At 42.1% G+C, this 13,593-nt stretch overlaps 1 protein-coding gene across 1 annotated transcript; it reads left to right on the top strand.

Annotated features, from left to right (window-relative positions):
• The first annotated feature begins 312 nt into the window (after positions 1–312).
• Positions 313–13,292, top strand: LOC134534413 (uncharacterized). Its single transcript, XM_063372877.1, has 5 exons — positions 313–1,294; positions 1,376–1,706; positions 1,824–2,190; positions 2,304–2,666; positions 13,104–13,292. Exons 1-5 carry the CDS (start codon positions 313–315, stop codon positions 13,290–13,292), a joined length of 2,232 nt encoding a protein of 743 aa, XP_063228947.1.
• The last annotated feature ends 301 nt before the right edge of the window (positions 13,293–13,593 follow it).

Genomic DNA, 13,593 nt, shown 5'->3' with positions numbered 1-13,593 from the left:
TTATTAAATATTCAATAGTAATTTTCAAAGATTAAAAAATTATTACTGAATAAAAATAAAATATTAAATTATAAGAAAAATTTTGCAATTAATACTCAGTAATATATCGAAAAACGTATTTCAAATCTGCAAAAATAACCATATAAAGCTACAATATCTGAATTGTGGTATTACAAACAATTTATTGGAAAGTGGTTTCCAAAGAAATCTTTTATAAATATACAAAACTGTGCGGCATCATTATGCTGGCTTCATCTCAATTTCGCGGTATTCGGGTGGAAAATAATGAGTTTGACGGCCAGTTAAGAATTTATGCCAGACTGCAACGTCACCACGAGGGCCTTCAAGTCCGGAAGCTCGCCTCGTAAGTCACCCAACCGCAAGTCTCCCGAGCTGCAAGTCCCCCTAGCTGCAAATCCCCCGAGCCGCAAGTCCCCCGAGATGCAAGTTCCCCGAGCTGCAAGTCCCCCGAGCTGCAAGTCCCCCGAGCCGCAAGTCCGCCGAGCTGCAAGTCCCCCGAGCCGCAAGTCCCCGGAGCTGCAAGTCCCCCGAGCTGCAAGTACCCCAAACCGCAAGTCCCCCGAGCTGCAAGTCCCCCGAGCTGCAAGTCCCCACAGCCGCAAGTACCCCGAGCTGCAAGTCCCCCGAGCCGCAAGTCCCCCGAGCCGCAAGTCCCCCGAGCCGCAAGTCCCCCGAGCCGCAAGTCCCCCGAGCTGCAAGTCCCCCGAGCCGCAAGTCTCCCGAGCTGCAAGTCCCCCGAGCCGCAAGTCCCCCGAGCTGCAAGTCCCCCGAGCTGCAAGTCCCCCGAGCTGCAAGTCCCCCGAGCTGCAAGTCCCCCGAGCTGCAAGTCCCCCGAGCTGCAAGTCCCCCGAGCCGCAAGTCCCTCGAGCCGCAAGTCCCCCGAGCTGCAAGTCCCTCGAGCCGCAAGTCCCCCGAGCTGCAAGTCCCCTGAGCCCCAAGTCCCCCGAGCTGCAAGTCCCTCGAGCCGCAAGTCCCCCGAGCCGCAAGTCCCCCAAACTGCAAGTCCCTCGAGCCGCAAGTCCCCCGAGCTGCAAGTCCCTCGAGCAGCAAGTCCCCCGAGCTGCAAGTCCCCTGAGCCGCAAGTCCCCCGAGCTGCAAGTCCCCCGAGCCGCAAGTCCCTCGAGCTGCAAGACCCCCGAGCCGCAAGTCCCCCGAGCCGCAAGTCCCCCGAGCTGCAAGTCCCTCGAGCCGCAAGTCCCCCCAGCTGCAAGTCCCCCGAGCTGCAAGTCCCCCGAGCTGCAAGACCCTGAGCCGCAAGTCCCCCGAGCTGCAAGTCCCCTGAGCCGCAAGTCCCCCGAGCTGCAAGTCCCCTGAGCCGCAAGTCCCCCGAGCTGCAAGTCCCCTGTGCCGCAAGTCCACCGAACTGCAAGTCCCTCGAGCCGCAAGTTCCCAGAGCTGCAAGTCCCTCGAGCCGCAAGTCCCCCGAGCTGCAAGTCCCCTGAGCCGCAAGTCCCCCGAGCTGCAAGTCCCCTGAGCCGCAAGTCCCCCGAGCTGCAAGTCCCCTGTGCCGCAAGTCCACCGAACTGCAAGTCCCTCGAGCCGCAAGTCCCCCGAGCTGCAAGTCCCTCGAGCCGCAAGTCCCCCGAGCTGCAAGTCCCCCGAGCTGCAAGTCCCCCGAGCTGCAAGTCCCCTGAGCCGCAAGTCCCCCGAGCTGCAAGTCCCCCGAGCTGCAAGTTCCCCGAGCTGCAAGTCCCCTGAGCCGCAAGTCTTCCGAGCTGCAAGTCCCCTGAGCCGCAAGTCCCCCGAGCTGCAAGTCCCCTGTGCCGCAAATCCCCCGAGCTGCAAGTCCCCTGTGCCGCAAGTCCACCGAACTGCAAGTCCCTCGAGCCGCAAGTCCCCCGAGCTGCAAGTCCCCCGAGCCGCAAGTCCCCCGAGCCACAAGTCCTCCGAGCTGTAAGTCCCCAGAGCTGCAAGTCCCCTGTGCCGCAAGTCCCCCGAGCTGCAAGTCCCCTGTGCCGCAAGTCCACCGAACTGCAAGTCCCTCGAGCCGCAAGTCCCCCGAGCTGCAAGTCCCCTGAGCCGCAAGTCCCCCGAGCTGCAAGTCCCCTGTGCCGCAAGTCCCCCGAGCTGCAAGTTCCCTGTGCCGCAAGTCCACCGAACTGCAAGTCCCTCGAGCCGCAAGTCCCCCGAGCTGCAAGTCCCCTGAGCCGCAAGTCCCCCGAGCTGCAAGTCCCCTGAGCCGCAAGTCCCCCGAGCTGCAAGTCCCCTGAGCCGCAAGTCCCCCGAGCTGCAAGTCCCCTGTGCCGCAAGTCCCCCGAGCTGCAAGTCCCCTGTGCCGCAAGTCCACCAAACTGCAAGTCCCTCGAGCCGCAAGTCCCCCGAGCTGCAAGTCCCCTGAGCCGCAAGTCCCCCGAGCTGCAAGTCCCCTGAGCCGCAAGTCCCCCGAGCCGCAAGTCCCCCGAGCCGCAAGTCCACCGAACTGCAAGTCCCTCGAGCCGCAAGTCCCCCGAGCTGCAAGTCCCCCGAGCCGCAAGTCCCCCGAGCCACAAGTCCTCCGAGCTGTAAGTCCCCCGAGCTGCAAGTCCCCCGAGCTGCAAGTCCCCCGAGCTGCAAGTCCCCCGGGCCTCAAGTTCTCCGAGCCGTTAGTCGCCCGCGACGCGACACGAATGCCGGCCAGCTGCGGTGTTTCTAAAGCTTCTGCGAGAGTGGGAAGCCGGGTGGAAAAAAGGGAGGAGTTAGAAAGGTGGAGAAATCATTGCCGGCGCTCCCATGAAATAAAGATCGGGCCCAGTGGAATCCTCGCCGGCGCGTTGGAGGGGCGAGCATGCAAATAAAACACGACGCTACGCATTGTCTGCCCCCTCCACTCCTTCCAAACCTTCAGCCACGCACATAAAAACCATGGTCGTCGCGGGGCTGCTCATGAATACTGTAAGTCGTGGGGCTCTTAGGTCGACGTCAGCGTTCGCCACGGCAGCACACTCAACCCTACGGTGACAGAGCTGATTTCCAGCCCCTCGAGGCCTTGAAGAACACCGATGGTTTACCTCAAAGTAGTTTTGTTTTATTTCATCCTCTTCAGCAAGAAGTTGCGATGACTGACATTGCAAAGGAATTAAAATGGCAAGCTTTGCGTGCTAATGCCCTCATGAGCCACACAGTAAAATTAGTTCCGTACTTTTAAAAATGAGAATTGCGTACTTAAGAAAAAGTATAATTTTTATTATCACTATAAACAAACATTGGGAATATTACAAAACCACAGTATGAAATGTGTACATTATTCTTGCAAAGGGGAAAGATTGATATGAAATGGTTTTGTCCCATACGCTATTGCTAGTTAAGCTGTATCAATGCCATACATAGATGAATATCAATAACGGGCAAATAAATGAAATATAAAATACACAGAAAAGAATCAAAAACCAACTGATGTCAAAAGTTCAATGCATAGATCGCTCAGTGAATTTCGTAGAAGAAATAATTTTAAAAAAAATGTGACAATACAGACGAACGCAGTGGGGGTGACGTCGACGAAACAGTTGCAACAATAAAAGCAACTGTCTGTATAATTTTGAGCTGTTTTCTGTTTTTTTGTTACTACGTGAAAAATTCTACTTCTTAAGGGGTCAAATATTTTATATGTGGTTTTAAGAAAAAATATTATCTTCTGATTAAATCAAACATAATTTAAGGTATTTGAAACGATAAATAAACATACCTTAAGCTACCTTCTCTCATTTAACGTTCCCTTAAATATTGCCTTTAAATTGTAAGAAGGGATAATATTATTTTAAAAATATAAAATATTGTGAAATTCATTAAATCGATATTCGCAAGATCAATTTAAACTCAATATAAATGTAAAAAGAAAAAAATGGAATGAGTTTGGCTTTTATTTGGTTAAGGGATTTTGTCATTTTTACTTAGTTCTGAATTTGTACATTGGCTTCCGTATGGGAAAAGAAAAAAGGGGTTAAATATTTTAAGATTTTAAGTAACACTAAGCAAAATACTAATCAACCTATATGTTAAATAATAAATTTTAAATCTGTACTCTATATCCATGTGAATAAAAATTAAATATTTGTTCACAACCTCAAATCTCCGAAAGTTCTTTATTAACAGCTTTGAAATTTGAAAAATGTTGAATTCGAACACGCGCATGTTTTTATTATGTCACATCTGTGACAGCAAAAAATAATACAAATTTACATAGGTAAAAAAAGATATAAAATGAATGTATGGGAATTTGTCTTCAGTGTTTAAAGACAAAGTTACAGAAAGAAATATGTAGATATAGAAATATATAAATATAAAGAGGGGTATAGAGAGACAGAGAGAAAGAGAGGGAGGTTGATCTACAGTTACTTAGATATATATAGTGATAGAGCGAGGGATGTATATAGTTATATAGATATGTAGATAATATAGGTACGGAAATAAATTTAGATATAGATAGAAACACAGATACATAGAGGGATATAAAAAGGGATTTGGAGTGTTATTAATATATATATATATATATAGAGGTATAAATATATAGAGGGATAGAGATGATTCGTATATGTGTACCTACTTCAAAAAAAAAATTGAAAGAGACATAGCAAGGCATGCCGGGAAATAGCTAGTTTCAAATAATGATGCAATTCTATCATATAGTCTTAAATAAAGTGAGGTATTTGTAATATTGTGAAATTATTGAATTATTATAAGCATATATTTAAACATAGTAAATTAAAGTGTTAGTGTAAAAGATGGAATAAACTTAGATAAAATGAAATAGGTGCGTGTTTAACCATTTTTTTTTAAATGTCATCCCTTATGGAATAGAAAGGGAGATAAGTGTTATTAAATCACGGTAAGATATGTCTTCGAACACACTTAAACAGAAGTCTTCTAGAAGTTATCTCAAGCGTAAGCTGTGTGACGTCTTCTCCCCCCACAGCACTTCTTGCTTAGCTTGATGAGCCTGTAGGTGCGAGCACTCCGCCACACCGGCTTCCCGCTACGGGAGCGAGAAAAAAAAGGGAAAGGGGGGGGGGTGGGGTACTGACCACAAAAATATTATTGATTTCACAGCTTTGATCCAAAAATAACCGATGAGTAGCCAATGCTGTTACACTTCTTTCATGCGCTGTGAAAACAAACAGAAGTATAAAAGAAAGAAAAAAATACCGTGCGAGAGAAATCCTGGAATTTTTTATACGCTTTTTTTTTGCCTATACGTAGGCCGTGGGCTTTATACGCGGGAATGGATTATTCAGTTGTTTTTTTTTTTTAGTGTCGTTTGGAATTTGCTCCCGGCGTCTGTGTGTCCAAACGTTATTTCTTTCTATCGTCATCACACTGGACATTATTGTCATTCTTTTATTCGTTCGTTTTTTTTTTTTGGTGCACGAAAGCATCGCTTTTTTTTATTCGTCCCATCTCTCTCCCGCCTGTACCTCGTGAATGTATCCGCGCCGGGAACATCGATGCTGATTAGATGTTTTCCAATTTAATTTTTATTCGGCGCGGAGGCAGCGCGCTTGGCTTTGCTTTGTGTCGCGTGGTCGTGCCGCCGCCAGCGCCTCGCAATCAGCGCGGGCCGCTGTTTCTCTGCTCGCGGGTCTGCACGCACGCACGTGCTTTATCGCGTCGCTCGCAGCCGGGAAGAGCGCGCAGAGTCCGCGAGAAGCAACCATCAGGGGGGAAGAGAAGCATACCAGGAGATCGGCGGTAGTTGGAGTGGACGGGTCTCGTGAACAAAACCGAAAACATACTGAAGCTGTATACGCTGTAGCGACATCATTCGGTCTTTATCAATCTCAATTTAAATAACGTTGATTTCAACCCGGCGTGGCGGCGGCAATAAGTTAAATCCATCTGTAAATATTGATTTGCTTTGTTTCATATTAATGGAGGACACGTTAAAGCGTGTGCGTGTGATGTTTTTGATAAAGAACTTTAAAAAAATTGACCCCACATAGAATTGTAACTCTCATTTTCATACGAGTTTACATTAAAATAAATTAATTTTTGAATTGATTAATAAAAGTACATGCAGATGTGTCTATAGTATAACTATAAAAAACATTACATACATGTTTGTTGCAAAAGAAGTAATAAAAACTAGTTGAATCTAAATAAATACTAATCCGTTAATAAATATAGTTTTCTATCGTATTCAAGAACAAGAGTTTTCCAAAAAAGTTGACGATAATTTTTCCATAAACGTTATTACTTGCCATATTTTACTTCGGTGCCACTTGAATTTAAATTTATTTCGCCATTCAAGCGTAAAAGTATCGCAAAGAAAGGATACCTTAATTGGGATAATGATATTTATGACGGGCGCAATTATCTCAGTATAGCACACACACACTTCGAAGTACCAACAGATATTCACACATAGAAATAAAGTAAAGTGATATTATTATATTTGCACTATAACATTGCAGAATAAGCTATTGTAACTAACAAGTACAGTATTATTTATTCCTCAAATAATTTTCAAAACAATTCTTTATTTACTGAAAATAATTATGTAATATTTTTATTTTTCTGGCTGTATTTATACATTGAAAATAGAGTTTTTATAAAGTACAATAAACTTTACTTCATGACAGGAAAATAGAAAGGAAATTACGGCTATAGCATACTGTGAACATCGACGTAAAACAAATTAACTACAGAACTATTTAGGCCAGCGGTAAGGCCCTTGAATCTATGCAATCAGTATTTACCAGCTTTGTTAAGTATTTTTAATTACTGAATCATGGTGTAGCTAATTAAAACAGCTTTGTCGCATTAATGGTGCAAACAGAAAGTGGTTTTCATACTAAAAGTTTATAAATTTTTAATGACAGCCTTGTTATACGCTGCAGAAAGTTTAATAACGAGGTACTCTTGTTTATGCTTCTTATCCCAAAGAAAATATATCCATAACTATTAACCAATGCATGTAAACTAAATACAAGTAAGGTAAAAGTAATAAAATTACGAGTGTGGCAGTTACATTATTTATCAATATCTGCGTTCAAAACTTTTAAAATATTGAATAATTAATTTAAAGTGACCAACAACCGCTTGTTAATATGCACAACGTTTAAATTAAATATTTTCCTTAAATTGATGTAGTGAAACAGATGTAGGGGGAGATAGTATTGATTTGAAAACAACTTCAATTGTAATAAAGAATGTAAACCAAATGATCATGAAAAAAATATCAGGGTTAGAAAAAGATAATAAAAGTTATTTTAACGAAGCGATTTGTTGCTACTTATATCCAGGAAGAAAGTGAATAATTGTTTCAAGGAAAAATAAAACAAATAAAAGATTGAACAAAGAAAGAAGTTATTATTATAATTTTGTTTTTATTTACAGGCAAACCTTTGGTTACTATTACTGGCGAGAGGGAAGGCAGCTTAAAATTTATACTAATCATTTTAAACTCCTTATTTTACATCAGTAAGAATTAAATATTTTTTCAAAAGCTCTTGAAACTGTTTTTCTTTGTTGACCCCACTCCGAGTTTACTTCAGGTCTAAAATCTCTAAAAAAAAGTAACTTGCCGAGATTTTTTTATGGTAATTATAGACGTTAAAGAACTATGGGACGAGAGTGAATAATTGACGGAGTGAAATGGTGAAAAAATCTGGAGTACCCAGAGAAAACCCACCAACTCGTGAGATCGTCCGTCCCGTTACCCATACGTAGATACCTGAAAAATTCGCGCATTCATTTCACGATAGGCTAGAATCCGAAAAGTTTGCATTTTTGCTGCTTCGGTGATTGGGCCACAGTACCTATATCTAAAGGACTTTGGGCCAATGAAAAAAATTTAAACAAAAGAAGTAGCGAATCACGTGCATCCCAGATAACAGGTGCTACAAGTCAGTAACCAATGAGCAGATGCAATTCACCCGAGCGCATAGAGGATAATGTAGTCCATCCTATAGGTAATTTTAATAGCGAATTTTCCGGTCTCTACCCATACGTGAAATATCCAGGATCGATATTCACTGTTGGGAGGCAGGTTATCTGACCACTCAACCTCTATGGAATGAAGGGAATGGACATTTTATTTACGAACTGCAGTTTCTCGGAGAAAGCATAGACTAAAACATTGTTGGAAACAATCTTCAGTGCTAGAGGCTTTAATTAGGGGCATGTATTTTTCGCGAATAAATCAGAACAGCCATTAGACTGCATTGAGGTATGCCCTTGCCAGCGATTTCTTCCTTGTGATTTGTGGCCCTGTGCGTGAGAAGCTGTTGCCTCATTTGGCCGAGCTATTCAGGACGAGTTTGCTTCCGCCCAGAGTTGCTGTGGTTCATGTACCGACAGGAGACACTTATTTGGAAGAAACTTAACCAACAACGAAACACAGGCGATGCTACGATGATTAATAGGGCCATGTAAGTTTCGTGAAAATATCCCGAGAGTAGCTGGAAGTTAAAACGCTGTAGCATCGTCTGTGTTTCGTGATTGGGTGAGTTACTTTGAGGTGCATGTCGATTGTTACAACAACCAATCACAATAATTCAGTGTGGAAGCAAACTCGTCCTTAGAGGCTCGTGCAAACAAGGCAACGACTTCTCTCGCATACGGCCGCCAATCACAAGGAAGAAACCGCTGGTGTGGGTATAACTTGTTGCAGTCTAGTAGGCGTTCAGATTTTTTCGCGAAAATTTCCTGCCCCTAGTGATTAAACAAGCAACTAGTCTAATAATATTTTCGTGAAATTGCATGCGCCTTGTAATAATCAAACTTTAGAGACTGGTAAAAATTCGCTGGCTATTTTTCTGATATGCTAAAATCCAAATATATATACCTTGGTGGTACTTCTGCTATTGACTCACGTTCAATCACAGATGTATCTAATCATAATTTACCCCCTAGAGACGCTTCACTAGTAGAGACCGGAAAAATTCGCGGGTTAAGTGACCTTCAGTATAGACTCCAATATCCTCTACACACTCGGGAAAATGCCAACTGTTCATTGGCTGCTGACTTGTGAGTCATCTAGATAGGGTGGCCTGTGATTCGACACTTCTATGAGTGAGGGTCTCTAATTGGCCCTCAGTCCTCCAGATTAACAGTGAACCAATGGCAGAAGCAGCACTAAGGTATTATTATTTGAATTTTAGCATGACACGAAATGAATCTGCGAATTTTTCAGGTCTCTTCTCACTAGGCAACGGACAATGAACAGGTGAAGTTTGCCGAAGTATGCAGAGGATCGTGCAGTCTATCCTGGTCACTGAACCCGCAAATTTTTCCAGTCACAATCAATCCACTTATCGCGAAACGCGAATCATACATGATCCCTGCATTAGGGAACACGCTCAGTGAACAGGAACTCTGAGAATATCAAAATGTATTTATCAAAATATCACTTTAGAAACTGTTATTCATGTAATGCTTAACATTGTACTCTGTTGAACTTGTCCGTAAGATAAAGTGGCAGGGATTTTCATCAAAAATTTATCAATGCTTTGTGCCGCTATACTGATTGTAATGTTGTAAATTAATATTTGTGCAACGCTAGCTGTGGTTAACTTGAATTAATTTTGATTGATTTGTCGCTCATTCGTGTACCCCTAAAAATTTCACTCACTAACCTTGGCAAAATTCTCATTTTCGTTGGATCTTTATCTGGGAAAATATCATGTGCATCTGATAATGAAAGTAAAGTCAAAAACAGAAGCAGTAATTTAAACTTACATCAAGCACAAATTCTTAAAATGATGGGACAAATAATGTTAAAATGTTTTCTTAATCACATTGATACCTTCTTGATATTCATTTAATAATTCAAACGAGGATTTGGGGGCTAGGAATTCACATAAGTGGCAAGTTTTGAAAAGGCAGGTGTTTGTTCTGGAGCAGAAACCTACCAACAGCCGAGTGCCACACGTCAGAGTATAAACAATTTGAAATGTAGTTTCGGATGGATAATATATGGTCGAATCATAGCCCGGTGTTTTTATCTAAGCTTATATAAGCAGTAGTAGTTACTACCTTGAAATACTGCACAGTAAATGTCAGTCCGATGTCTGTCCGGAAAGGAAAACTAAACTCATTACCACACCGTTTACACAAGTCACTGTGTAAACAGCAGTACCCAGTAATTCACTCTCTTGTTTGTCGTTGTCCACGCATCACTGTTCCCGAGCATTCTCCACTGTAATTTAGTTTGTAATCGGAACATAAATATTCATGTAGAATTACAGATATTTTTAATTATGTAAATTTACATAAAAACAATTTTATTACTACTAAATAGTGTTCACAGTAATTCTGGGTTTAAATTCTTACTCAGGAAGTTATACTTTTTTTTTTGTCCCAGTACTTCCAATAGTAACAAGTTTTTTTGTTAACCCTTCCCTGAATAATTTTTATTGTTAACTGCGCACATTAACTAGCATAATGAAACAAAGTAGAATTATTAAATGTTCAAATATATCACCCATGGTCTAATAAAATTATAATAGAAAGAATCATCAAAAAAAATAATATATAATGCGCCAATTTTTGTAAGGAATTCTCAAGTGTTATTTTGAAGAAGGTTTTTTAATTTAAGCCTATGACAAAAATAACTATAGCCATGTGTTGTACAAATTTGCAATAGCTTTACTACAGTATTACAAACTTTTTCTTGGAAAGTGGTTTCCAAAGGAATCCTTTGTAAAAGTACAGAGATTTATTTTTTCTGTATCGCCACTACTCACTCGCGCTTACAAACTCTGCCACACGACTCGTTCTCTTCAGCCACGAAGTCTCCCTCGCGAGTAGTCGCTCGTCACACCGAGATGGTAGTTGTCGCTCCTCACGGGGACGCACCACAACGCCGAAATACCACAACGCCGAAATGCCAAATTGACCACAACGCCGACATCTAGAAAACTGCTGTGTACCACAAACACAACGCCGAAATACACTAACGCAGAAAAATGTCATTGCAGGACTGCCACAAAGGTTAGGTTAGGTTAGACTATGTTAGGTTTGACTAGGTTAGGTTAGCCTAGATTAGGTTAGACTAGGTTAGGTTAGACTAGGTTAGGTTAGACTAGGTTCGGTTAGACTAGGTTAGGTTGGACTAGGTTAGGTTAGGATAGGTTAGGTTAGGCTAGGTTAGGTTAGGCTAGGTTAGGCTAGGCTAGGTTAAGTTAGGTTAGGTTATATTACGCTAGGTTAGGTTAGGTTACGTAAGGTTAGGTTTGATTGTGGTATTTCGACGTTAAGGTACATTTAAGAAACACACACAAATTCATTCAGTTGTTATTTCGGCATTGTGGTACACACCAGTTTTCTAGCTGTTGGCGTTGTGGTCAATTTTGACATTCGGCGTTATGGTATTTCGGTGTTGTGGTAACGACCCATCGCTCAAACCTGAATACTGGCGCAACTGGTGGGCTGATGCACTCATAGGGCCTGCTACTTTCTTCGGAAGTTTAAAATTTTAAAATTATTATCGTGATCTATGATAGTATCTTTAGCAATAGCATTGTCATATTCTTCGTAATCATTATAGTCGTTTAACATTTTGCCTTCGTTCTTCTTCCACGATGTCATGCCTGTTTCTGAACATGGTTTTGTTTAGAACACTACGGACTGATTTGCTATGGTTTTATTTTCAAGAAGTTATTTTTTAGTAAACTGAAAAAAAGTATCCGTAATTTGAGTATTCTGGTCATTTGAAAATTTATTTAGCCTCTGTACTAATATATACATATACACATACATATATATGTGTGTGAACTAGTCTTTCAGTAGTCGTCAGTGATGTGTAAACATCTAACATCTGTAACAAGCAAAATACACTAAATTTATTCATTGTAAGGCAAACCGGTATATGTTATTTTACTCTTTTTTAAACCTAGCTATTATTCGGTTCAACAAGATGGTTCTATTAAACAAGAACCAGACGTGTCGCATGTAAATGCATCAACGCTGAACTTCTGACCTTGACCCCTAGACCGAAATTATCATCCCCTGCGTTCGTGAGGTTACACTACTTTTGACGCGCCGAGAGTGAAATTTTAGTATGTACCAGAATGCACTGGAACAAGCACGTTCTACGTAAAGGAAACTGAACATATTGAAATTTCCAAAGCGAATGCGTGTAGAAACTACTATAGCCATGAGCCGAATATGTCAATATGGCGTACCACGTGTGAGCTCCACGTGGTGGCGTGCGGCTCAGGTTGAACCCCGCCGTGCTGCAGGGATAGGCGGGTCACGGCGGTAGGGACCCGCCTGCGTCTGACGCCACCCCGACTGTAGGGAGTATTTGGGCAGAGGGCAACACAACAGGGGTTTGAGCTTATTGTTGTGCACCACCGACGTGGCATATTTGCAAGAAAATGGTGTTATTTGAAGTAAGTATTATTTTAATTCATTGTGTATATCAGTATTAAACATGTTATAAGTATATTGTTTTAACTATGTAACTAAACTTTTATTTTGCTGGTATAATGATTTTCACGCATTAGTCTGACAGGTTTATATTTGTCATTAATGATTATTTAATTAATTAAATCTAATATTGTATAAAATTATGTGCCCTAGAGCATATAAATATGTTAAATCCAACTAAAATTATGCTCGTTTAAAAAATAAGTTTAAACAAATCCCTTGCGTTGTATATTAATTGTTTTTTATTTAATTTTATTCAAATTTCTAATATATACAAACAAGTAAGGGTTGCTAAACAGTTCGAAAATAAATAATAGCAAAAAAAAATGCGCTATGTAATTTTTAGAAAATTGTCTTCTTTCTCTCTTTAACTCTCTCTCTCTCTCGCTCTCTCTCACTATGCCATTTTACCTCCTACGATATACTTACGAGTCTAGGATTCAATTGCCAAATAAAGTTTTACGTCCATCACGTATACTGATAAGAAAATATTTCTTTGATTGGTAAATTCGGGTGTGTAGAACAGGAAGTATAAAACAAACTACAGAGAGACTTATAAAGACAAATGGCCGACAGTAGAGATGCCAGTGTAAGGGCTTGTGCGTAGAGCCGAAGAGAGCCAGTATCGCCCTTGCAGCCGTGTAGCACCCAGCCAGGCGGCAGGCGGTATACTGCGTGAGGAAGGCCCGAGGAGAGACGGCTTGATATAGTGTGCTCAGTGGCCTCATTTCCTGCAGCAGCGGCGGGGCTCCGGGGGCAGGAAGTCCCTCGGTGGCGCAGGTAGCCTCGAGGACCCGCCACCACCGCCCCTGCAGCTCGGGGGTGTGCCAGGGACGGAGGGGGTGTTGGCTCGGGACGGAACCAGTGCAGGGAGGGCGGTGCCAGGTGCACCAACGTTTCCCCAGGCGCACCGAAGTTTGTTCTGAATGGTGCGGTGAGCGGGCTGAGAGAGCACCGCGTCCGTATCCTGATGACGAAACACAGGAGTTCTTCCGGTCATTCATGGCGACGCTTCTGTTGGTTTTCTTAGTGTGCTCCTGGTTATTTCTGAGAAATCAATCTCTGCATGAAAAAATTGGTTGACTGTAAAGTAGGTTTACGGACGATAGTTTAACTTGACAACGTCATAACAAAACATTGATGAAATGATTGCATACTTTATGAATAAAATTGAATCATTTTTATTTTAATAATAAAAGAATAAATACTTGATATTATACTAGTAAT

This window comes from Bacillus rossius, chromosome 7 (genome assembly GCF_032445375.1).
Source record: "Bacillus rossius redtenbacheri isolate Brsri chromosome 7, Brsri_v3, whole genome shotgun sequence".
NCBI classification, from domain to species: Eukaryota; Metazoa; Arthropoda; class Insecta; order Phasmatodea; family Bacillidae; genus Bacillus; species Bacillus rossius.
This window is presented reverse-complemented; position numbering and strand designations above follow the sequence as displayed.